Source organism: Colobus angolensis, unplaced genomic scaffold (genome assembly GCF_000951035.1).
Source record: "Colobus angolensis palliatus isolate OR3802 unplaced genomic scaffold, Cang.pa_1.0 Scaffold504, whole genome shotgun sequence".
Taxonomy (NCBI): Eukaryota; Metazoa; Chordata; class Mammalia; order Primates; family Cercopithecidae; genus Colobus; species Colobus angolensis.
The window spans coordinates 139,940-165,595 of NW_012118533.1; the positions used below are offsets into that span (position 1 = coordinate 139,940).

General features: G+C 36.8%; 1 protein-coding gene and 1 pseudogene across 7 annotated transcripts in view; both read left to right on the top strand.

The window, feature by feature from the left end:
* The window catches only part of PAM (peptidylglycine alpha-amidating monooxygenase), a 134,579-nt gene extending 113,736 nt beyond the window's left edge, over positions 1 to 20,843 (top strand). For 2 of the 6 annotated variants that reach the window (XM_011960104.1, XM_011960108.1), the window contains 6 exons: positions 1,211 to 1,326; positions 8,145 to 8,244; positions 10,578 to 10,631; positions 15,890 to 16,093; positions 18,975 to 19,028; positions 20,008 to 20,843. In XM_011960104.1, the coding sequence (XP_011815494.1) occupies positions 1,211 to 1,326; positions 8,145 to 8,244; positions 10,578 to 10,631; positions 15,890 to 16,093; positions 18,975 to 19,028; positions 20,008 to 20,189 (710 nt within the window). In that variant the 3' untranslated portion in view covers positions 20,190 to 20,843. Of the gene's footprint in view, positions 1 to 1,210; positions 1,327 to 8,144; positions 8,245 to 10,577; positions 10,632 to 15,889; positions 16,094 to 18,971; positions 19,029 to 20,007 lie in introns of all 6 variants that reach the window. The other 4 variants (XM_011960102.1, XM_011960105.1, XM_011960106.1 and 1 more) reach the window with 4 other exon arrangements.
* Positions 20,844 to 23,493: 2,650 nt separating this feature from the next.
* Positions 23,494 to 24,157, top strand: LOC105524724 (annotated as a pseudogene). Its single transcript, XR_001003799.1, has one exon. The product of XR_001003799.1 is annotated as a eukaryotic translation initiation factor 3 subunit K pseudogene (transcript).
* The last annotated feature ends 1,499 nt before the right edge of the window (positions 24,158 to 25,656 follow it).

Here is a 25,656-nt window from a genome sequence, read left to right on the forward strand (position 1 = left end):
GCCTCCCAAAGTGCTGAGATTACAGGCTTGAGCCACCGCGCCCGGCCTATGTTTCTTATAAGTTACATATGGCTACTGTCTGGACCAAGCAGCCCCCCACCTTATTTAGGACATAAAATCAAGGGACTCAGGTGATTGGATACAGAGCAAATTTGGCTTCCTCAAGGAATAAAGAAAAAGTAATAAGAAGTTCTCACAACTATGATTCCTTAGGTTGGTTTACCACACATTTAAAGAAAAATTTGTCAGGACCATTTACTTAATAAAGAGGGTGATCAAGTTCATAATAAACAAAAATAAATTAAATATAAGAAGAAAATTATCAGTTGAGAAGGAATCTGGTTAAGAACAGAATCTAAGCAAAAGATAATTTTCTCTATAATTTTGCACAATAGTAATTGATGTTTATAGTTTTTTTATAGTACATCCTAGAAAAAACTATAATCCTTCAAGAATAATGAAAATATCTTAAATGGTAGCTTAGCATTGTGTGTACTTTATTACGTTTTAGTTCTTTGAAAATGCAGTGGTTCAGTCATCTGAATTATTTATTTAATGTAAACATCACCATTTTCATTGTTCTGATTAAATAGTATTGTGTTAGGAAATATAATTTTACTACAAAGTATATTCATGGTGTAAAAATTAAAAATATGGCCTTTTTTAATTAAGGAAAAATATGTATTTGATAATCTGAGATATACATCTCATGTTTTCAAATTCCAGTTGTTTAAAATCAGATTGTTCTACATAGACTATAACTTCAGTTATTTTCTTTGATTTTCTCTTGGATTTTCCATGTAGCTATGGCAAATATTACTTATTTTTTAAAAGATCTGAGACTCCAAAATTATTGGCCTAAATAATCTTGACTTTCCCCAATTCCTATTTAGGATGCCTGTAATAGCTATATATGCGTATTATATCTGTATATCAATATCTATGTATTCCTGATTTCTACTGACTTTCCAAGTGGAACACACATTTCAGTTCCCGATTTTCATATTACAATGAGGTTAGTCCACTAACCTGTTTGCCACTGATCTGGTTACTCAGAAGGAAACGCTAAGTATTTTATATTCTACTTTTGTTGCCAATTGTAGGGACCAGCTTGACCCTAAATTTATTGTTTGTCTACTATACGTGGATATATTAGAAGTCCATTCTTGCCCATATTTTAAAGAAAGGTTAACTGGATTTGCTGTTGCAGGCTTGCTCTTCGCAGTGAATGGGAAGCCTCATTTTGGGGACCAAGAACCTGTACAAGGATTTGTGATGAACTTTTCCAGTGGGGAAATTATAGACATCTTCAAGCCAGTGCGCAAGGTATTTACATATATTATCTAGGTTTCAATTTTCTTGAGAAGAAAACTAAAATATAAATCTTGGCATTCAATCTGCACTTGAATAGTTTTAGAAAAACTTTTAAGATGATGTGGTAACTTTCTTAGCAAAGTTGATGGGCGTGCTCTATTTTATTTTTTATTTTATATTTTATTTAGAATAAATGTCCTTGTCTATTCCTAGATCAGTTTCTTCAGATGCAAATTAGCATGTGTGCAGTTCTAAGGTTCTTAGTAGAACTGCACCTGCATATGATGGCAGGTTTTTAAATTCACTATAGTTAGAATACAAAAAATAAATCAGTCTCCTTCTGGTTTCATCCAAGTAGAGAAAACATCACATGTTAAGTGTACTCTTATAGTTCTCTTAGACGCAACAGAAATCTTGTTTGCTTTCTTTATTGCTATGACGGTACTAAGCAACAAGACTTGAAAATAGCACTTCCTGGAATTTATTCAAGTTCTAAAGATTTGGTTTAGTTAAGAAACTAAAAGCTACTTTTGGCTTCAAAAGTGTTTTCCCACTGTTTATTCTAACATGCTTTTTATAAACACAGCAACTGTGTTCAGTGTGCCCATGGCCCTTCTGTCTTCTCAGTGTACTTTCTCTGCAGTATGATTGCCAGAGTGATCAGAATGTTCTCTACACTGTATGAATGTGCTTGGAGTATATCAAATTTAGAAAATTCAGTCTGCTAAAATGCTGCAAATAAGTGTTATTCTTCAAAACATGTAAAGATTCATTGGTTTTAATTGGATCAAAATGCAACTATCATCAGCTACTGAACCAAGTTTATATCCTGACACTTAAAATGTTGTATTATTTCTAAGATACGAGATTTGCTAATTTAAAAAACTTTAAAATGCCTCAATATTATATTTTATTTTTAATTAAATTTTAATGTTTAATTTTGTGGTTACATAGTACATGTTTATATTTATGGGGTACATGAGTTATTTTAGCACAGGTATGCAATGTGTAATAATCACATCATAGAAAATTGGGTATCCATCCTCTCAAGCATTTATCCTTTGTGTTACAACAATCCAATTATACTCTTTCAGTTATTTTAAAAGGTACAATTAAATTATTATTGACTATAGTCCTACTGTTGTGCTATCAAATACTAGGTCTTATTCATTCTGATCTTAAAAAATCATTCTAATTAACCATCCCCACCTAATCCCCCGCCCCACACACACACACGCACACACACACACACACACACTCTCTCACACACTGCCCAGCACCCTTCCGGGCTCTGGTAACCATCCTTCTGTTCTATATATCTATGAGTTTGATTGTTTTTTAGATCCCACAAATAATTGAGAACATGTGATGTTTGTCTTTCTGTGCCTGGCTTATTTCATTTATAATCATCTCCAGCTCCATCCATGTTATTGAAAATGACAGAGTCTTATTCTTTTTGTGGCTGAATAATATTCCATTGTGTATATGTACCACATTTTCTTTATCCATTTATCTGTTGACAGACACTTAGGTTGCTTCCAAATCTTGGCTATTGTGAACAGTGCTGCAACAAATGTGGGAATGCAGATAGCTCTTTGATATACTGATTTCCTTTCTTTGGGCATATAACCAGCAATGGGATTGCTGGCTTATATGATAGCTCTACTTTTAGTTTTTTGAGGAACCTCCAAACTGTTCGATATAGTTTTACTAATTTACATTCCCACCAACAGTATACAAGGGTTCCCTTTTCTCCACATCCGCATCAGCATTTGTTATTGCCTGACTTTTAGATGAAAGTCATTTTAACTGGAGTTAGATGATATCTCATTGTAGTTTCAATTTGCATTTCTCTGATGATCAGTGATGTTGAGCACTTTTCCATATGTCTGTTTGCCATTTGTATGTCTTCTTTTGAAAAATGTCTATTCAAATATTTTGCCCATTTTTTAAATTGGATTATTAGATTTTTTACTATAGAATTGTTTGAGCTCCTTATATATTGTGGTTATTAATCCCTTGTTAGATGGGCAGTTTGCAAATTTTTTTTCTCATTCTGTGGGTTGTCTCTTCACATGGTTGATTGTTTCCTTTGCTGTGCACTTTTTAACTTGATGTGATCCCATTTGTCTATTTTTGCATTGGTTGCCTGTGCTTGTAGGGTATTACTCAAAAAAAAATTTGCTCAGACAAATGTCCTGGAGTGTTTCCCCAATGTTTTCTTGTGGAAATTACACAGTTTGAGGTCTTAGATTTAAGTCTTTAATCCATTTTGACTTGATTTTTGTATAAAGTGAGAGACAGGGATCAAGTATCATTCTTCTGCATGTGGATATCCAGTTTTCTCAGCACCATTTATTGAAAAGACTGTTCTTTCCCCAATGTATGTTCTTGGAAACTTTGTCAAAAATGAGTTCACTGTAGATGTGTGGATTTTCTTCCTGGGTTCTCTATGTGATTCCATTGGTCTATGTGTCTGTTTTTATGGCAGTACCATGCTGTTTTGGTTACATAGCTCTGTAGTATAATTTGAAGTCAGGTAATATGACTCCTCCAGTTTTGTTCTTTTTGCTCAGGTTAGCTTTGGCTATTCTGGGTCTTTTGTGATTTCATATAAATTTTAGAATTTTTTTAATTACTGTGAAGAATATTGATATTTGGATAGTGATTGCATTGAATCTGCAGATTGCTTTGGGTATATGGACATTTTAACAATATTGATTCTTCCAATCCATGAACATGGAATATCTTCCCTTCTTGTGTGTGTCCTCTTCAGTTTTTTTCATCAGCATTTTATGGTTTTCATTATAGAGATCTTTCACTTCTTTGGTTAGTTCCTAGGTATTTAATTTTATTTTTGGCCATTGTAAATAGGATTACATTTTCTATTTCTTTTTCAGATTGTTCACATTGGCATACAAAAATGCTGCTGATTTTTTATGTTGATTTTGTATCCTGCAACTTTACTGAATTTATCACTTCTGATAGTCTTTTTGGTGGAGTCTTTAGGATTTTCCAAATATCATATCATATCATCTGCAAACAAGGATAATTTGACTCCTTCCTTTCCAATTTGATGTCCTTTATTTCTTTTTCTTGTCTGATTGCTCTAGCTAAGACTTCCAGTACTGTGTTGAGTAACAGTGGTGAAAGTAAAATGCTTCAATGTTTTATTCATAGAAATTTGTCTGTTAGAATACTGACAGCTAGTCTGGTGTTTATCAAATTTTATTCCAGAGATATGCATTAAATACTTACTCTGTGTCAGGCATTATGCTAGGTACTAAGGGTACAAAGGTGAATAAGGGTATAAGGGTGAAAGAGACACAGCCTTTTCTTCACCGGAGCTTTTAGCCATAGTAACAGGATCTGAATATAACCAAAAGGAATCTAAACTCAAGATTCCCATATAAATTCCTTTCTTTAGGTTTCTATTTATATAAACAAATACATTTTTTCTAGAAATATTTCACCAGAAAAGCAACAGGCAATGAAATCTCAAAGCACAGCAGCCCTGCAGAAAGAAATTCATTACACTGATAATATTTTACTTCCAGTTTTTCAGATCCTTATTGATTATCCAGTCTTCATTACTGTGCCCCTTTGAGCTAACTTCCTTATGTCTGTTGGTAAAGGAAGTGAGATGCTTAACTTTCTCTCAGTTCTTTGCTTTGTATTAGTGGAGTGTTTGCCTTGCTCGTTTTTTTAATGATAATGTACTGTGTCAACCAGGATATTAACTTTTAATTTAAATATGCATCTAGAAATCAAAACTAAGTGCTACGCAAGAGGCTAAACGAGCCTTAACCTCATAAAAATCTGAAGAGTTCTCAATTAAAATTTCCAAAGCATTGTGCCTTCATCAGATGTTAGGCAAAGAATGAGTCACAATATGTGGGTCAATTCAGCAAACTTGAAAAGACAGTCTAACTCCAAGATGAAGTTTGCTTTTCCTTTCAGTAAATAAGACTTGATATTACACCAAAACATAGAAATATATTCTGTGTTGACACAGTAAACTGAAATCAGTTTATAAATCTCTCAGAATTTTCATTTAATTAGATTATTATCACGAAGATTAATTTTGGGTGAAGGAAATAATATGGTCTATTGACTCCTCTGTAAAAAGAGATCCCTCTTCACGTCAAAGGTCAAGTTTTACATAAGGAGGTTGTGCTTCTGTTTGTGCATATCCACTCCTTATCTCATCTTACGTTTCAGTTCTCCATCTTCTATTATTACATTCTTTAGAGATGTTTCCATCTGAATGTAGGGACTCTGTTTTTATGTCTGTGCAGGGAAGCTTAGACAGTAGGACAATAAAGAAAATGGTTCTATCAGATGTTATCAAAAAGCTGTGAGAGAAAAATACACATTGTCACTCCCCAAGTCATTCCCCCTGTAATCAAAGGAAAGGCTTGTGGTCCCTCAATATCTGCTTTTATACACACTCTTCAGACAGGCATTTTTTGTCATCTTCTGTGTAGCAGCTCATATGGAAAAGGAAGAGAATGATCCCCAGCCTTCCATATCAAAAGAAAAAAAAAAGCCCAGATTTATGTTGTTTTTCCAACCTTCACAGTGATGATTAAAATGATAGTACTTGAGCTGAAAAGTTCACCTAAGTTAAATTACTTGTTCAAACTACATGGAGTAGCATACATAGATCTCAAACCTAGGTCTTTCTGACTTTGAAATGTGCTTAACCTTTTCATTCCTGAAGTACACATTGGTATGCCAAGGGCTATATTAGGCCACAACATGAACAATGTGCAACTTAGAAGAACTGTTTTACTTAATATTAAGTAGATTTAAACTTACTATGTTGAACTAAACATTGTTATGCTATGGAATAGAGCACAACTTTCCTTATGAGTTTTTAAAATAAAATACAAGATTTTGAAGGCAGTTTGCTCCAGGCTTTGTCACCAGATGCCTGGTGAAGATACTATCATGCTTTTCTCATGTCAATGTTATTTTGCTGGGGGTACTTTAAAAGAAGAGTCTGCAAAGGCTAGATTAGAAGATCTTTAAATCTGTGTAGCTCTAAAAATACTAAAGCTTGGTCTTAAAATTTAACAACATAATTTTGTTTCAAATGACACAAAGCAGTAGAACAGTTCATTGTAAAGATTACAACTGAGTTCTTCTGATTGCAAGAAGATACAGTCCCATCTACTAAGCCCCTCCCTGAGTTCCTGTAGTGGCCCCAAAGTACTGTATTTCTAGCAGAACCTTTGGCTGCATGGATCAGTGGGGCCAAGGTTCTGCTAGAAATACAGATTAGTGGCTCTCTCATTTGAGAGCCACTAATAAAGGTTTATTACTGTTGTTGCCTTGAATTTATGACATATTGTGATTTATGTAAAGAAAAGTTCTTAGCCAGCGAATAGTTTACACATTCCTTCCTCACCTTTATTTCCCCATCATTATATTTTTCCTATCAGAAAATATGAAGTATTCTACAACCATATGTTTTACAAAGAAATTTCTAAGAACATATTACGGTATAGAACAGGAGTGGCCTATCATTTGGTAGTCTTTTGCCATCCATTAACTGAACCTCCCAAAAAAGATGAACATTTAATGACAAGCCTGCAGGATTTCAGCAAGGCAGCATTTTGATTTCTGACTCTCTGTTTTCCTCTACACATTTGTCACAGCTTATTTAAGAGTATGAAAAAAATGAGACTCCTTGGCACAGCTATCTCATTTTTCTTTTCAGTGTGATGAACTTGATGATTTCTAAAGTACGATAGTATCTCCAGAGCATGTATTCTTCTGCTCCACCTAAACTGAGCTAGGAACAGTAGTTTGTCTCATTAGTACCCTTTGAACTCAGCACATCAGGTAGGCAGATGTTGGCTGATAAGCCCACAGTCTGGATACTGACTAGTTATATTTTTGATAACTGTGTATCCAGGCAGGACTTCTGGCCTCAAAGGTGACAGATGTTATCTATATCCTGCCAACTGCCAGACCCAGGGCACCTTTGGAGGCTTCCAGAGACAGATGGAAATGTCAGCAGCACAACATTTTAAGCCTTCTCTTCCAAGAACTAGTTTGGTGACCGCTAAAAGAAAGTCATAAAAGGATCTCCCCTGTCTCTTGTGTCCTTATAATGGAGATGACAATGATTTGAAACAGAGAAAGATATATGAAAATGTAGAACATCTGAAGTAGGGACAAAAGCCCAGGAAATACTTGGAGGTAACACTCAATTTGTTTCCTTTGCTGACTGAAAACATCACAAACATAAGACTTCAAGAGTATAAAACCCCACATTGCTACATATCTCTTAGTATATATTTCAAAAAATTAAATGTCCCAAATCTCTGAAATGATTTTTCTTATCGATAATTTACAGATAGTTTTTAAGATAGCACGTGATAGCTTGATGGGAATAATAAAAATTAATACCTAGACTTTTTTACTTGTACAAATTTTAAAAAGTAAATTTGATAGTTATTAAAAGGTAGAAGAAACTTGAAGGCAAAAATCAATATAAATAACTAGACATAATGTAACACCAAGTAAACAGTATTGTAAAAAATAATCTACCTGTAAATGTTAACACTTAAAAGACTTGAAAGTCAGTGGTGGGGGTTCCTTAGCATTTCTCAGTGTTTAGAATGATGTCTGGAAGACTCAGTACCCAAGGCATGAATAAATGGATGACTCCCTTCAGCCTTGAGTTGCTTCAATAGGAAATATTTTGCTTTGGTTTGAGCAGTATGTTGTGTTGTTGACTTCGCTTTGTTTTTTTGCCTTTTCATGAAGGATTCAAGTAAAGGCTCACCACTTTAATGTGTGGCTTCTTATTTTGGCAGCACTTTGATATGCCTCATGATATTGTTGCATCTGAAGATGGGACCGTGTACATTGGAGATGCTCATACCAACACCGTGTGGAAGTTCACCTTGACTGAGAGTATGGTTTTCATAGTATTATTGTTCACATTTTCCCTCAGTTTGATTGCTGAAAAGCATATGAAACAAAAACATTTGCATTTCCTTTTTAGTGATGAGAGTAGGAATCAAGGTATAAAGCAGTTGTTAAAAGACCTGTTTGGTGTCCATTAAGTGGAAAGAAACATGATTTTTTTTTTTTTTTTGCTGGCACTTATCCCCTTGTTTCCATAGGAAATTATTGATGCCTGAAGTACTGTCTGTTACATTAAAAGTCAACATTAATTCCAGCTTAGTTCCAGAAGGAGGGAGGGGGCTTTGGCAAAGCAGAGGGGTTGACTTCTTTCCATAAGGCATAATTCCCAGATGGCCCTTTAGCTCTCAGTAGCTGCTGAGCATCTAGAGATACCAGCATCTATATGAGACATATTATCCCAAAGAGGAAGCACTTTGAATTTTCTGCTTGGACTTCAGCTTTCCGAAATAACTGAATTGCTATATTTTCATGTAACTCAAAATGTTTTGTCTAAGTATAGATTTGCTGCATCAGGATCCCACCAACTAGTTGTGGAGTTTTCTAATTGCAATTTGGACGTCATTTTTAATCCCTAAAAAGTAGACTAACTTTTTACCCCTAATATCATGCTAAAACAAATAAATTTTTTAAATTGAAGTGTACCAAATGCTTGATAGGAGACAAACTTCAATGTCCAGAAATACTTTTAAAACATGGCAGGGCCCAAATAGGAGAAGGTGAGAGTGAGGAAAATAATTGGGGATGATAAATTTGAGGTATCAGGAGCTGCAACAGGTAGTTTTAGATAAAGGACAAAAACAAGATATGTAAACGATGAAGAAAAATACAAATTATAAAAGTGCAAACATAAATTATAAAAAGGCAGGAAAACAAATTATAGCAGTGGAAAGTAAAACCAGGAGTCCAAACACATAATCAGATACCATACAGGGTTTGGATATCAATTAATTTGGTAACTTTTATAGTCAGAACTATCCTTTGTGTAATGTTTGCAGTTGTGTAAGAAGAACCAAGTTAGGATTGAGTGAGCAGAGATGCCCATGGACTATGCCACTCCAGCAATAGCTTCACATTTCCCTTGCAGATGTGGCTATCTCACCACCTGAATTGTCAAAGAGGATCCAGAAGGCATGGTCAGACAAGAAGGCAAAGATAGATGGATAACCCCTAACTGCATGACTAAACTGAGGATTTTCAGAACAAAAGCAAATGCAAAAATACTTTTAAAGATGGAGAAGAATTCAGAAGAAAATCTAGCCAATATCTTAATTTTATGGATAGGAATATGATTCCTGAACTCATGAAGATTTCAATCTGAGGCCCAGCCATGATCCCCAGCCTTTTTGGCATTAAGGGACCAATTTCATGGAAGACAGTTTTTCCACAGACCATGGGCAAAGGGAATGGTTTCAGGATAAAACTATTCCACAAGGATCATGCAACCTAGATCCCTTGCATGCACAGTTCACCAAAGGGTTCAGGCTCCTATGAGAATCTAATGCCACCACTGATCTGACAGGAGGCAGAGTGCAGGTGGTTATACTCACCTGCCACTCACCTCCTGCTGTGCGTTCCAGTTCCTAACAGGCCATGGACTGGGGTTTGGCGACCCCTGCTTTATACCACGCTAGTGGTTTGAAACTCAGAAGATGCATGTCTGATTTACCTGCGGCAGGGACTGTTACAATACACATGGCCAGTCCCCACTCAAGATCTACAGAAAGAAGAGGAATAATATTGTGTGTATTTTAGAAAGTTCTCCCAAGTGACTTTGGTACATCTCCTGGTGGAAAAGCACAGCGCTATGGCATTCAACTTCAAAATAGAGAAGCCCTCTGCATAGAGCAGTGTGCAATAAATCTGGAAAATAGTACATCTGGAGCAGTAAGACTGCCACTGAGGATTAAATCGGTGTCTTATTTATTTGCATCCTTGTAGTTAACTGGTCAAATCCATTAACATCAACTAGAAGACTGGTAACCCAACATGGCAGAACTAGTAATCAGTCTAAGATATTGTCCACATGAAAGCAGAACTGCTTGGTCTTTCAGAAATAATACAATATTATGAACTCTACAAGAAAAAGCTCATTCTAAATATGAAGTCCTTAGAAATATTTTAGCTTTCCCTAGGAGATTTTATCCAGGATTCATGGACCACTTAATTAGTGGTTTGCATTGAACTCGTTTCTAATATAATAATGCATTTGATAAATTAAGGAAATATTTTCTACTGAGTAAAATTAATATCAAAGTTAAATTTTCAAATGTTCTTTTTGGAGATTCTGACTTTTTTCTCTCCTTGCTGTGCTGTTACAGAAGTGGAACATCGATCAGTTAAAAAGGCTGGCATTGAGGTCCAGGAAATCAAAGGTAGGTCAGATTCCTCTTATTACTATAAAACCAAAGTCTAGCTGTGTTGAATTCTTTTATGGCCCTTGATTGCAACTTAAAAAGTTACCAGGCTAAAAATATAATCTGGTAAATTATCAATGACTTCTGCTACGTACCGAGCCTTTAAACCTGTATGTTGCCACTTCTCTTTTTTTGATAAATGGAGCAGTCATAATGAGTTCAAATTACTGATTTCAAGTGATGGAAAGTGATTGAGGATACAAGAAATCTATAACCAGTGAGCCAGAGATATTCAAAGAAGAAAAAAAGTCAGCCACTTTGGGGAGTACATTAACCCCAAGCAGGTAGAAAAATACCATTTGGCATATTGGAAAAACCTTTTCTTAGTATGTTCTATTAATATAAAGGAATGAAAAATATCTTTGGTGGGTCAGTGCTATAATAGTATGGAAAGATTAGCTGTTTCTTTAGCTTCTATCTTATTCAGCTCCCACAATTTACTGAGGACCTTTTGTGTGTAAAGCACTATCGCAGGTCTAAGGGAAATGAGACTGCATCTGACCTTATAGCCTTATAAGGAAAGAGGGGGAAAGTTACATACATATACACATATACAAATAAGCATATCACTGGTACATAATATCAAGACTAGGGAAATGGGATTTAGCTATTGGTAAGCAACCACTGGGTTCATATGGAGTCCCTGTCAACTTATTTTGTCTCTTTCCTAGGATCAGTTTATGTTTGTACATTCTAACATCTGCAGGGTTTTGACATGTCATTTCCAGTTAAGGACTCGCCATGAGTTTCTCATGCTACCTAATATTTAAGTAGCAAGGGGATTCCATTATTAGTTGCTTTACAAATGATTCACCTAGACATTCAGACACAACCCTAGGCTTACTTGTTTTCTTTTCTCATCAAAGCAGCTGGAAAAGAAATGAAAAGCAGCAACAGCAAGGGGGAGTTTAAGGATTTTATGTAGACAGATAAGAAAATATAGCCAGCTCAAGGGGTAATATAATATTATAAAACAAATGGCAATTGTTTGGCATTTGTAGAGATCCTACCCAAGTGACACTATGAAGTGGCATTCATATCACACTCATATACTAAGGAGGGTTCCTGTCCCCCTAGTTTTATGTCTTTGCTATATATAGAATTGTTGGCGAGTTCTGTTTGTCCTGGAATAAAAATGTTGGGAAAGAACATACTGTTAATAGTAGCTGTCACTTACAGAGCAGAAACAATGGGCTATACAGAAATTATTACATTTAATCCTTATGCCAACCTTGTAATAACTGCTATTATCCCCATTTTATATATGAGGAAATTGAGGATCAGAATTACTGTAAATATTAGACAGGAAATATTAGAATCAAGCTTTAAACCAAAATCTGTTTGGTACCAAAGTCTGCACTCTTAACCACTATTGCTATACTGCTGAGGAGAGACTGATACCACCAGTTCATTCACTGTAAATTCTTCCAAGAACTGCAAGTTGGGAATGGTTATAGTTTACTCTGAAACCTCTAGAATTTTAAAATAGTCTCAGATCATTTCTGTTTAAATAGATCTCACCAAAAAATTCTAGGTGGTACTGGTTGGCCTGCTGAGAACAGCTTAGCCATACTGACCTCACCTTAGCCGGTCAATGAAGGATGAATAATGCTGTCATATGGGCCATTTCCTCTCTCCCGTGTGCACACCACTGGGTCCAATTGGTCAGAAACCTTCCAACTTTGTGGTCAAACTCAGCAGTTCAAACAGTAAATTTTACTGAAATGTCTTGCCTTGACAGTCCAGTTTTCATAGTTACCCAAACTCAAATGAAGTTGTCTCTTCTTCTTTGAACCCATGTGACCCTCATTAAACCTTTTTTTAAGATTATGTTCTTATTACAAAGGGAATGTAAATCATGCTGGATTTCTAGATCTTATTTTTTATCAATATCTTGAAGCTTAATTCAAACAACCCTTTATAAAAGAGAAGGGAAAACACAGTTTCAGACTTAATAGCCTTGTAGTTACATGTTAATTTTAAATCCCCAAATTTGAGTTGCCTTTGATAACACTTACCCCTACTATGAATGCTCATATAACTAATTACTATTAACAAGGTTTCAGAACCAGTGTTCTAAGGAAGTTGTAAGGATAAGATAATTTGAGATGATAAAAAAACTAATGAAAAGGATTTAAACTTTCTAATAAAGTTACTGGAGATAAAACAGGTATACCAATATCTCACCAAAGCATAGCCCTCACCCCCAGGCACCCCCCCCATATAAGATGATAATGGCCAATCACTTTCAATAAAACTTTTAAAAAATCAAAAAATCTCTTTAGTGCAGTTAGCTTTTTAGGCCTTATGGTAATCAACACATTGTAAGGAAGCACATTACACTTAAGAAAAAAAGAATGATCTCATTGGTACTATATGTACTTTTCATGTCCTCTAACCAGTTACTTCCTAGTATGCCATTTGCCTTCAGGCCTTCAGTTCTGTCTGTGATGAACTGGGATACAATTGCTGTATTAAGAATGTCCTTCCCTTCCTGTCCCAGTTATTCCAATTCCAAGTGGTCTCTAGACTTCTCTTCTGTTAGGGGGACAGATTTGCACATACATGTATATGTGCACTCACAAAGGAATGCAGCTAGCATCCCTTTCTAAATGCATTGCTTTAAAAAAGAAGAAAAACTGTCATACATCAGCTTTGAGAAAATTTGTTTATTTCCAAATATCTATAGAGATGCTACAAGGGCTTGCACTCTTATACAATTTTAAGGCATGTTTATTCTACCCAGAATACACCTGGCACTTTATATGACAAAAGAATGGTCATTCTAGGTGCCTCCTATTTTCCAGAAACCTAGTGTTCTGGCTAATCTTAGAGCTTCTTCTCTCTTCATTCATCATGGATGCTCCAAATTATTGGGATTTTTAATAAAAGAATTTAGGATAAAGGGTGAAAGTGGCAGAATTTGGATTATTGTTCATGCTTTCAGTGGAATTCTTAGACTCTTAAGTTTTAGGCATTTTACCCTACATATAAATGCTCTTGTGAAGAGTAGCAATATTGTTTATTTTCTTCAGAATGGAACATTTTAAATTTTTAGCCTCCTTTTTAAAAGTACAGAGCATCTTTTAAATCTTAAATATATTTCAGCCAGTTCCAAAAGTTGGAATGTTTAAGTGTTTTTAGTAGATAACACTCAAAATATCAGAAGTGATGTGAAAATCAAGAATTTCTAAAGTGCTGTGTATGTATTATATCTTAGCACATTCATTGCCTCATTCTCATTACTTTCTATGAATGCTAAACTGATTCTTTTAGTCTTTCACCTGTATCATCCACAGTTCCTTCCACTTAATGTTGCCCAATTCTGGTTCTGCCTTATCCATGAAACTAGATATGACCTAATATACCCATTGTATATTAGGTGCATATAAACTTACTAAATGACAGGCAGTAACTACTCTGGTAATACCCACTTCAAACAGGAACAACTCCTTCTTCCAAAAGGAACAAGTTCTTAAATGCCAACCTACATCTTTGGCCTATGTTTTTTACTCCTATGATCTATTTATTGCAACTTTCTTGTTTAAATATAGAATAAGCTTAAATATAGAGCAATTTTATATATCTTTCCTATAGTAAACAAAAAAAGACAAAACAATCAGTGGTCAGAAAGAATAGAAATCACACCTGTATTCCCCTCAGAAACTAGACATAGAAAAGTTATATTTGAACCATTTCTAGGTCTATGAACCAACTCCTTTCCTTCCCTCCCTTTCAAATTTCAAGAGTCACTTGAGTGGACAAAAGAAAACAAAGGATGGTGTCCCTTTAGCCATAGTACAGGGAAGGAAAGGACTATGAGGTCATCTACAAAATGGTGATGATAATAATAGTGCCTACTCATAGGCTTGGTGTGATGAGTAAAGGAAAACGATGCCTGATAATGGTGTAAGTACTCAATAGGTGTCATTGAGACTGTAAAAAACGCTGGCTCAGAATGTTGAAGCGAAAAGTTGAAACCTACCATCTGTTTGTATTATAAGTTATGTTGGCAGTGTCTTAAATAATTTGAGAAACATTTATTCGGAGGAGTGTCCAGCAAACTACTAAGCTGAGTCTATACCTACTAAACATTAACCATTAAACACTAAACATTAGCCTCTTCTTGAGGCTTTACAATGCATTCTGTATTGTAGGGCAGAAGGGCATACCAAGAAGTTGAAATTTCAGAAATGTATGACCTGTGAGTCTTCCTGCAAATGTGATTCTAACTTTTAGTCTCGGCAAGTTCTTACCAGCCTTTGTACACTAGAGTAGGGCAAGGATGTCTCAAAGCTCAACCTCATTTTCACGTCATTAGTTATTAAGATCACTGTAGCAGCTTTTATATACATATATGTATATGTGTGTGTGTGTGTATATATATATATAGTTACATTGCATCAATTTCTCAAACAGTACTTTAGGCTTGATACCTACCCAGTACCTGCCAATGTTACAGAATAGTTTTAGTTATTATAATAGTTGTTAGTTATTTTCATCAGTAACAAAAGGATATACAGTTCATCTGTCTGTACTCACATTTTGCTGAAAACAATATAAAAGAGCCTGAAAAGGACATAGTTCCTTTTTTCTTTTGTAATCCTAGCATTAATGTGTGCAACGTACATGTGAAGTATCAAAAAAGTAATTGAACATGAAAAATATTTTTAAACTAAAGATACAAGGAAGCAAACACTTATTATATGCATTTTTTATGATAGAATTTACACCCAACAGTTTTATGAAGGAGGTCCTATTATTAAAATTTTATAGATAAAGTTACTATGGCCCAGATAATTTAAGTAACTTGCCCAAAGTTATACGGCTAGTATATAGGAGAATTGGGATTTGTACCCAGGTTTGTTTGATTCCAGTATGCACACCAATTCTTTCCCTTACTCAATACTGCCTTGTTAATTTTACCTTTGGAAAACTCCAAAAGGATATATATTCTGTGGAATTATAGCTAAAGAAGGTATTAAAGGTAGAATAAAAGAAAACTAATTTGAAGGTGAAAAACGATTCAGTGGAAATAACTAATCACAATGCCTGCTGCCAGCTTGGTAGATTCAGGTATTAAAACATGAACCCCATGTACACTGGAGTCAACAAGTTCTTTGTGAACAGTTATTGATTTGAATGGGTAGGGGTGGGTAAGGGGGGTTTGAAATCTTCGAGTCAGTTGAATATTGTGAACTCTTCTTTCCCTGAAGAAGCCGAGGCAGTTGTTGAAACCAAAATGGAGAACAAACCCACCTCCTCAGAATTACAGAAGATGCAAGAGAAACAGAAACTGATCAAAGAGCCAGGCTCGGGAGTGCCTGTTGTTCTCATTACAACCCTTCTGGTTATTCCGGTGGTTGTCCTGCTGGCCATTGCCATATTTATTCGGTGGAAAAAATCAAGGGCCTTTGGAGGCAAGTAAAATGAGCCCCGTGAACTTGGAACCTGCCTTTGAAAGAGTGTTTGGCCTAATTATCCTCAGGAGTTTGCTTGGGATTTTTTTCACTGTCTTTGTTTTTTTTGTTTTTAATGCTCTCTACCATTTTTGACATTATTGTCTGTGTTCCAAATATTGCCCCTAGTTAATATCACAGTAAAAAATAGTATCTGGAGACTCTGAAATTTGGATATTTAGATTAAAATATAACCTTTAATGCTACCTTTTAGCAATTGGCTTAAGCCCAATTAATGTCTCCATATGAAATTGCAGGTAGTAGAGTCAGTATAAATTAGCTGAATGACCAGAGAAGGAGATATCTGCTGTTAGGAAGAGGCCCAGTCCTCAAAGTACCTGGGTCAGTTTTTTGGGTTGTGTTTTTCTCCCATTAGGCTGGCTCTAGCTCCTAGCTACATGACCATGGGCAAGTTACTTAATCTCTCCAGACCAGTTTTCTCATTAACAAGTGAGGATAAAATAGTTACCTTACAAGGTTGTACAAATATTAGATGAAATAACGTACATAAGCATTTATCAGGATACCTGGAACCTAGGAAGTACTCAATTAATACCACCAATGGTTATGATGAATAATCATTGGTAATGTAATAAAAGGCATAAGAAGTTATAAAAAAACTTGTCTTAAACCTTAGTTTTCAAGGAAAATTAACTATTTCTATAACAAACCATTTGATAGTTTTTGAATAGTCATAATTTAGACCATCAGCCTTCCATAACTGAACAAGGCAGAGGCTAATACCAGAGTTAGTATTTTATGAAATAATTATAACAATACAGGATCCAAAAGCTGAGTTTATTTTAGGACATCTAAATAAATAAACAAATAACCCAAATCATGCTTCTCACCTCTCAGTAGCAGTCCCTTGGCTGGGTCCCCAAGTCCTAGGGCAAGTCTGTAGTTGTGTGTGGGAAGAAATCCATGAACCAGGAAGACGGGGAGCATTTGATCAAGAAACAGCATCTGATCCTATTTCAGGTCAAGGCAACCATGGCGGGGATTCAGTGCCCTTGGCAAAGCCCTGACACAGAAAAAGGCATGGAAACAGAAAACAGAAAATTCAACTTAATATGTTGTAAAAGGGAATTTTTCTTGGACTTTCTTTTGCTTTCTATCTGCCATCAATAAATCTCTGCAAAAATATAGTTAACTCTTCCCAAAAAGGACTTCTATTGAGTCCATGTTACAGATCTGGAACTGTCATAAGTAGAGGCAAAGAGAAATAAACATAGTAATTGTCTTCATGGTGATATATACATGCTTCAAATGAGAAAGAATCTGTATCTTGAGTACTGATATGTCCCCAGCACAAATAATAGTTCCTGATACTAGTGGTTTAATAAATTGTTGTTGAAAGAATGAATAAATAAATCAACTGAGCTCACAGAATAGATAACATATGAAAGAGACATGAAACAAAAAAATTATAGTAGAGGGTGGTAAGTGCAGTGATAAATACACAGCGTAGTAGGAACAGTGGGGCCTAGGGGCAGGTGGCAGGAATGGTGGTAACCAACCCAATCTGGCAGAAGCAGTGGCTAGGGAATAAGGAAGGTTTGGTCTCTCCTGTTTGCTGTTAAGCACATGTGACACAGCACTGTTACATGATGCTGACTACAGGAATGTGTTAGGAAGGCAGAAACCCAGGTCAAACCCTAGAAAATTGCCATTACTTGATCGGGTTTTACTTAGAAAAATTGCAGTTTCATATGTAGCAGTAGTAGTAGATCAGCTTCTCACTTTTTTTCCAAATTTGTCCTTGATAGATCTTATCCAGTTTAAGGTTATTAAAAAGCCTAATAAAGGACCTTCCATTTATTCATCATTCCTTATTATGTATTGACTCCATATCAGACACTGTGCTAGGCACAGGGGGATACAAAACTAAGGAATGTCCTTGCAGAACTTACAATCTAATTTGTTGGCTTTCTAACAGTCTTACCAGATTCTTCTTCCCTTCTTGCCTATTTCTTACTACATCACTGTCTTCTCCCTTTTGTCTAATCTGCCACTATCTTTTTCCATGATGCTGCCTTCAGTCCTGGTTAAAGACCTAACAGGACAACCCCAGGCCTGATTTTCCTGACCATAGCCCTTGAGGGAGTGATGAAGCCTGAGAAAGAGTACAGGGAGAGACACAGTGAGGGAAATAATGAAACCCATTGGGAGTTCTGCCTCCCAATAAGGAAAGAGAGTCTATCCTTTATGGAGATAGGCAGTCCTATGGGGAACGTGTAGGTCACCTACTATGCTTGGAGAATACTCAATGTGTCATGTCCTTTCCCTTCACTTATGTCTTACATAAAGAAGAAACGACACACATGGATCCAAAGCTTTCTCAAGCAAGACATGTACTGTCAGTAGAAATAGTAAAGCTGAAGGCAATTATTCCTAAATTATAATAACCAAAGATTGAAAAATTTTACAAATTATTGGTAACAATTCTTTCCTGATTAAAAAAAGCTATGATTTATTGAGCATTTACTGTATATCTACAGGTACTGTTCTAAATGTGGCACACGCAGTGTCTGATCTCAGCCTTACAGACAGGGATTCTCCTTGATCTTTCTTTTCTCAGAGCAGAAAACTGAAGCTCAGAGAAGTAGTTTATCAAGATCACACAGCCAGTAAGAGTCACAAGCAGAGTCAAACCCAGCTTGGGCCCTTTATGTATGCCTCGAAAATATACCGCCTTTCTTAAAAATTAGAATTACATACAGACAAGAGCCACGTCTTGCTTTATCATTTACAAGTTCCTGAATTTAAGTTGGAAGTTGAGTGCATGGGTTGAGGAAGATGACTGGGACTCATTTTGAAATGTGACATCTTTTTTTAGCAGATTCTGAACACAAACTCGAGACAAGTTCAGGAAGAGTACTGGGAAGATTTAGAGGTATGCCATTGACCTTTTAGAACCCTTTATGTTTGGTTCAAAGTCAACAAGCACATGTCTTTTAAAAAGCAAGGAGACATTTCATATTTTGTCTCTGAAGATAAAGCACCTTGTATATAGCTTAGCGTCTCCCAGAGTAAATACAGAATGTACACTGTACACTAAACTGAAGTGCATGGGTCTGGCAGCAGATTTCCCAGTTTTATTTTTCCCATTCTGCGTTATCTAATTCTCTTCCCCTGCCTTTTACCTGCTTCATTTATCTTCAGCAAATTTTCTGTCACTCCTGTTGGCATGTCAATGTTTATCATAGTGAAGATGACCTTTTCTTTAAGTCATTGAAATGAGGAGCTGCTCCAGGGAGGCTAGTTCTGGACAGAGAGCTGGAGAAAAGCAGGAGGTGAAAGTTAATATGAAATATTCCCACAGAAATACATAATACTCGGGAGCTTTTGTTTTTCTTCTTTCTTTTAATAGTAGCATCTATATGGCTCTGAAGGATAAGTCTCTTTGTCTGTTTTTCTATTTTTTAAAATAAATAAAATAATCTCCCCTTTCCCATCCCCACCTTCTGACTTTGTTTACCATTTAAGAATTTACAAGGAAGGCCGGGTGCGGTGGCTCAAGCCTGTAATCCCAGCACTTTGGGAGGCTGAGACGGGTGGATCACGAGGTCAGGAGATCGAGACCATCCTGGCTAACACGGTGAAACCCCGTCTCTACTAAAAAATAAAAAAACTAGCCGGGCGAGGTGGCGGGCGCCTGTAGTCCCAGCTACTCGGGAGGCTGAGGCAGGAGAATGGCGTAAACCCGGGAGGCAGGGCTTGCAGTGAGCTGAGATCTGGCCACTGCACTCCAGCCTGGGTGACAGAACGAGACTCCGTCTCAAAAAAAAAAAAAAACAAAAAAAAGAATTTACAAGGAAACAGAATCATTGCTGCAAACTTAACCCAATTTGTTATTGTTTGGTTTTTTTCAGGAAAGGGAAGTGGAGGCTTAAACCTTGGAAATTTCTTTGCAAGCCGTAAGGGTTACAGTCGAAAAGGGTTTGACCGGCTTAGCACCGAGGGCAGTGACCAAGAGAAAGAGGAGGATGACGGAAGTGAATCAGAAGAGGAGTATTCAGCACCTCTGCCTGCACCCGCACCTTCCTCCTCCTGAAAACCAAGCTTTGATTTCGATTAAGTGAGATTTACCCAGAATGTCAGATTCCTTTCCCTTTAGCACGTTTAAAGTTCTGTGTATTTAATTGTAAACTGTACTAGTCTATGTGGGACTGTACACACTTTATTTACTTCGTTTTGGTTAAGTTGGCTTCTGTTTCTAGTTGAGGAGTTTCCTAAAAGTTCATAACAGTGCCATTGTCTTTATATGAACATAGATTAGAGAAACAGTCCTCTTTTTCCATCATAGTACTAATCTAACTATGGAAGATTTGCCCATGTGCACTTTGGAGACTTTTTGGTGGATGTAAATAACCCCATTCCTTGCTTGAACACAATATTTTCCCAATAGCACTTTCATTGCCAGTGTCTTTCTTTGGTGCCTTTCCTGTGCAGCATTCTCAGCCTGTGGCAGTAAAGAGAAACTTTGTGCTACATGACGACAAAGCTGCTAAATCTCCTATTTTTTTAAAATCACTAACATTATATTGCAATGAGGGAAATAAAAAAGTCTCTATTTAAATTCTCTTTTAAATTTTCTTCTTCAGTTGGTGTGTTTCTGGGATGTCTTATTTTTAGATGGCTACACTGTTAGAACACTATTTTCAGAATCTGAATGTAATTTGTGTAATAAAGTGTTTTCAGAGCATTAGCTGTCAGAGTGTATTTTCCAGTTTTTGCATATTTGCAAAAACTTGCAAATATTTTACATACAATTTTTATAATAATTACACAAACCCACAAAGATTAGAGAAACTTACTCAATGTCTTCCACCAAAAGAAATGTGTGTATTGTACAAAATTTAGAAGATACTTTGTTGGGTAGCCAATATAAATTAAAAACCAGCCTGAGTTTACATACGTTTGTAAGGTCAGGCTCTTCTAAAATCCAAAGAGGGTTTTTGCCTACATATCAATCAAAGGATAAATACTTTAATAAAAGGTGGTCACAGCTAAGAGGAAACCTGTATCTCAAATTACATATGCAAATGATCCATCAGTAGGGATCACTAATAATAGTTTTCCTTTTAAAAAATAATTTCAGGCCAGGTACAGTGGCTCAAGCCTATACTCCTAAGACTTTGGGAGGCCAAGCAGATGATTGAGCCCAGAAATTCAAGGCTGCAGTGGGCTATGATCAATCCACTGTACTGCAGCCTAGGCTGCAGAGTGAGATCCTTTCTCTAAAATAAAATAAAATTCCCATGCATCCATAGGAATATATTCATCTTTTACAGTGACTGCAGATTAGTTTTAAAACATCTTTTTCATAATTCACCAATGCAAGGTAGTAAGAACCAGATAATTTTCCACTTTAAAATGATAGGAATCTAGAACTCTTTTTCAAAAATGCCAGCCTGTTTTTCAGGCATCAAAGTAGTAGTTGGAATAGTACAGATACAATTGACTAATCGTGAAGTACATGAGAGTACAGAAGGGAAATTTGGAAACAGTAAGTCTGCTAGGGCATTACAATCCTGTCCTAGCACTCCACTTTTATTCTGCCAACCTGGGTTAATTGAAGATGGTAGCCTGGAAAGTAATGAACATTGACTTCAGGCAATCTTTCCACTGATTATTCTTGGCTGAACTTCATTTATTGAGTCAGAGAAGGCACTGCCTGAGAAGTGCCCCAGAGGAGTGAATCCTAGGCCTAGCCACAGTAGAATCACCTGGAGAATTTAAGAAAATATTTTTGGGCGCTCACTTTTTCCAGCGATCTTTATGTAGTTGGCTGACAATGGAATACAGGTATAGTTCATGTTTTTAAATTTGTTCAGGTGTTGCTCATGTGCGGTCACAGTTGAAAACCATTGTCCTCAAGAATGGCTAGTCTATCTTGCCAATTACAATAAGTAAGTAGCTATATTATCACATAAATTATAGTTTACAGATGTTTGGAGGGGGAAGACAGGATCTGAGTTGTTTTAATATGACTGTTAGCACCAAAATCTGAATGCCTTAATTGTTGGTTGTGTTAAATTGGATAATTAAAATGGGCATAATTGACTTATTAAAAAAGCAAAGGGAAACAGCTGTGCTTTCATTTTTTCTTCTATTAAAGTACCTAGAGAATATGATTTGGGAGAGTTAAAAGAATAGCTTGTCATTCACTGAGTTGGCCCTGAATTCTCATTTGCATAAAATCTTTTGTTCTAAGCTTTCTTCTTTAGTTTATTAAATCAGCATATTATTTTTCAAAATTACCATGCATCTTTTAACTCTCATCCAGATGTTATATAAAATCAAATATTTAGGAAGCTGAATGACAATTTAATCCATAGACTTTGTATTAGAGCTTGTTTCCCAGACCGTCACCTACATGTAGCTCAAAGTTGATGTAGCCTACAGCAATACTTCGCAAACTTTAATGTGGGTAAGAATCAACTGTGAGTACTTATTTTAGAAGTACTAATTTGGTCCCATTCCCATAGTTTCTGATTCACTGCACTAGGTGGGTCCTAGAAATCTACATTTTTAAGAAGCATTCCTGGTGATTTGAATTCAAGTGTTCCATAGTTCATCTCCAAGAAACATAGTGCTACAGAGAGTAGTTGAACTTTAAAACATTCTTAGGCACAGAAACTAATATTCTCAAAGATGTGGTCTCTGTAGAGTGATGGTTAGGCCTAGAAGTCATCAACCCCAGTGCCTCAAACTCAATTCACAAAAAGACCCAGATGCAAATTATCTTCAGGGCCAGAACTTAGCAGCAGCTTCTTCCTTTAGTCCCCTGATGCTCTTTATTCCACCAGGGAAATAACTTAGGTGCATGAAAAGGCCACTAGTGGCCGCCCAAGAACCTCCTTTTTATTTTTGAATCACATCTAAAGGCTAGAATAAGCAAATCTATTTGGAAGGTTTTTATAGTATAATGATTTAATTAAGAGAACATAATCATTGATGATGGTAAATATGATTCCTGTTCATAGCCTTAAAATTTTTGAAACACCAAAACACAAAGATGTCTATCACATATTCGAAGTACTGATATAAAAAAAGGACATGCGTTTTTCTGGGTTTGAAAATGGAGTATACACTGTACCATCATACAGAAAGGATTTACCAATGAAGACCTGATTTTAAAAAGTGCTCTTATTCAGATATACCAAGATATAATATACAATGGGAGCTTATAAAAAACAAGTATGACAATAGAAAGAACCCTTTTTGTTTTTCAACAAAAATGCATTTTATACAAACTCCCTTAAAATGAGTAAGTGATAAGAATGCTGTATTTGAGGACACCGTGCCAGTCCAGTGTTCACTTCCAGCCCTCGCTGTGGAAGGTGACAGCAGTTATGTTGATATTTGAGCAGATGAGAACCAGTGTGGGCAAGCTGCTCAAGGGTATCAACAGGAACAATCCTGAGAAGCTCGCCACCCTGGAGTGCTATGTGGAGATGCAGGTCAAAGATCTGGAAGCCAACCCAGCTGTCCTGAAGCTGTACCAGTCCAACCCAGCATTTTTTCAGACCACGATCACTGCCCAGATCCATCTGAAGGCCCTCACCAACCTACCACATACCAACTTCACTCTGTGCAAGTGGATGATTGGCCAGGCACATCAAGAAGAGTGGCCATCCGACGCATTTTGTACCTCAAGGACCTGGAGACCAGCCTCTTTCAGGCCTTCTGGCAAGCCTTGGATGAAAACATGGACCTCTTGGAAGGTATAACTGGCTTTGAAGACTGTCTGACTGCTTATCTGCCCTGTTGTGGGTATCATCAGTACATTGACTGCTGGCTGCTGGCCAAGATGCCTGGGTATCTGTCGGACAGCCAACTGAAGGTGTGGATGAGAAAATACACCTGGAGTGCTGATGAGTCAGGGCAGATCTTCACTGTAGCCAGGAAGAGAACATTAAGCCCAAGAACCTTGTGGAGAAGATAGACTTTGACAGTGTGTCCAGCAGCATGGCCTCCTTCCAGTAACTGCAGGTGTTTAATAAATATTTGTTGACTTAAAAATATATATATATATACTATATAATTCTTCATGCTTTCAAAATATACATATTGTCTAGAAAACTGATGGGTAAGTTGAGTCCTTTCTGATGCTAGTTCTAGCCTTGCACTTATTTGCCTAATAATTTTACCATCTCAGCAGGAGATTTCTCATGATAAAAGCTCCCGGTAGTTGTTATTCTCTGATTTGCTTATTTGGTAATTAATTTGTCATCTATAATTGGAAGAGTGTCAAGCACGCATGTAGCTAGAACAACACAATTGCACTGGTTCTTACAACTCACTTATACTTCTAGATAAGGAGACAGCGCTATTCGATATAATGGCCCAGTCTTAGCCATTCTGTTAAGTTTGCAAAGAACACTGGGTTAAGGTCAGAAAAGATCTGAAATTCTGAGTTCTAGATTTGATGATTTTACATACAATTGTCTTAGGCTTCTTTAGTAATTACAAATAAATTGAAACAGGTTTAAGAACTAAACATGTTCTTGTTATAAATTCTTGTTATTAAGAATTACTGATGATATAATAAATGAGGAAAATAATCAAGAATTAACAATTTATCAATAAAAAGTATTATTATTGTTCGATTCATATAACTGAAAAGCCCAGGCATGGCTAGATCCAGAGACTGAGATGAAACGGACAAGATTTGACTTCCCTCTCAGTTTGGCTTTCTTCACTATAGGGTTTACCTTCATTCAGACTCTCCACATATGTGGTAATGTCAGAGGATCCAGCCCAGGTCCCATGCCTGCCAAGGGCAAGCCAGGCACAGAGCAGTAAGGGGTGCATGAGTTAGCGAGTGTGGGGTCTGGCCACTGCACACAGCCAGGTATGCTGACTGTGACAGGGCAGGTAGCTCTCAGTGCTGGCACAGGTGCTGCAGCTGCACCAGGCATACCACAAGTGGCTTCCACTGTGGGCACCGGGGAATGCAGTGGTGCCCAGAAGCTTGGAGATGCCAGGAACTGCAGAGCCCCAAAAAGGGTGTCAATGACCTGCCTCGGGTGCTCCTAGGTCTGGGCTCCCTGAAGGGTCACAGCTCATCCCTCCTTCTCTCTTCTCTCCTTCTTGTCACCCACAACGTGGTGAGCAAGGGGCGTGTTTCAGCCCTGTTTGTGTTACCACTCTTCAGTTCCACCATTAGGCAGGTGATGAGTTCTTGTCTCATGTCCAGGAAGAATGAGGTATGTGGACAACTGGAGGGTGAGTAAGGTGAAGAGGTGCTTTATTAAGAGTACAGCTCTCAGGAGACCCAAAGTGGGTAACTCCTTTCTGCAGGCAGTTCATCCTAATGAGTTCAGCTCTCAGTGGAGAGGAGACCTGGAGTGGGTGAGCTCCTCTCTGCAGGGAGGTCATCCTGATATCTGCTCAGCTCTCAGCTGAGAGGAGACTCACAGTGGGTAACTCCTCTCTGCAGGCAGGTGCTCCCAATGTCTGCTCAGCTCTCAGCTGAGAGGAGACTCACAGTGGGTAATTCCTCTCTGCAGGCA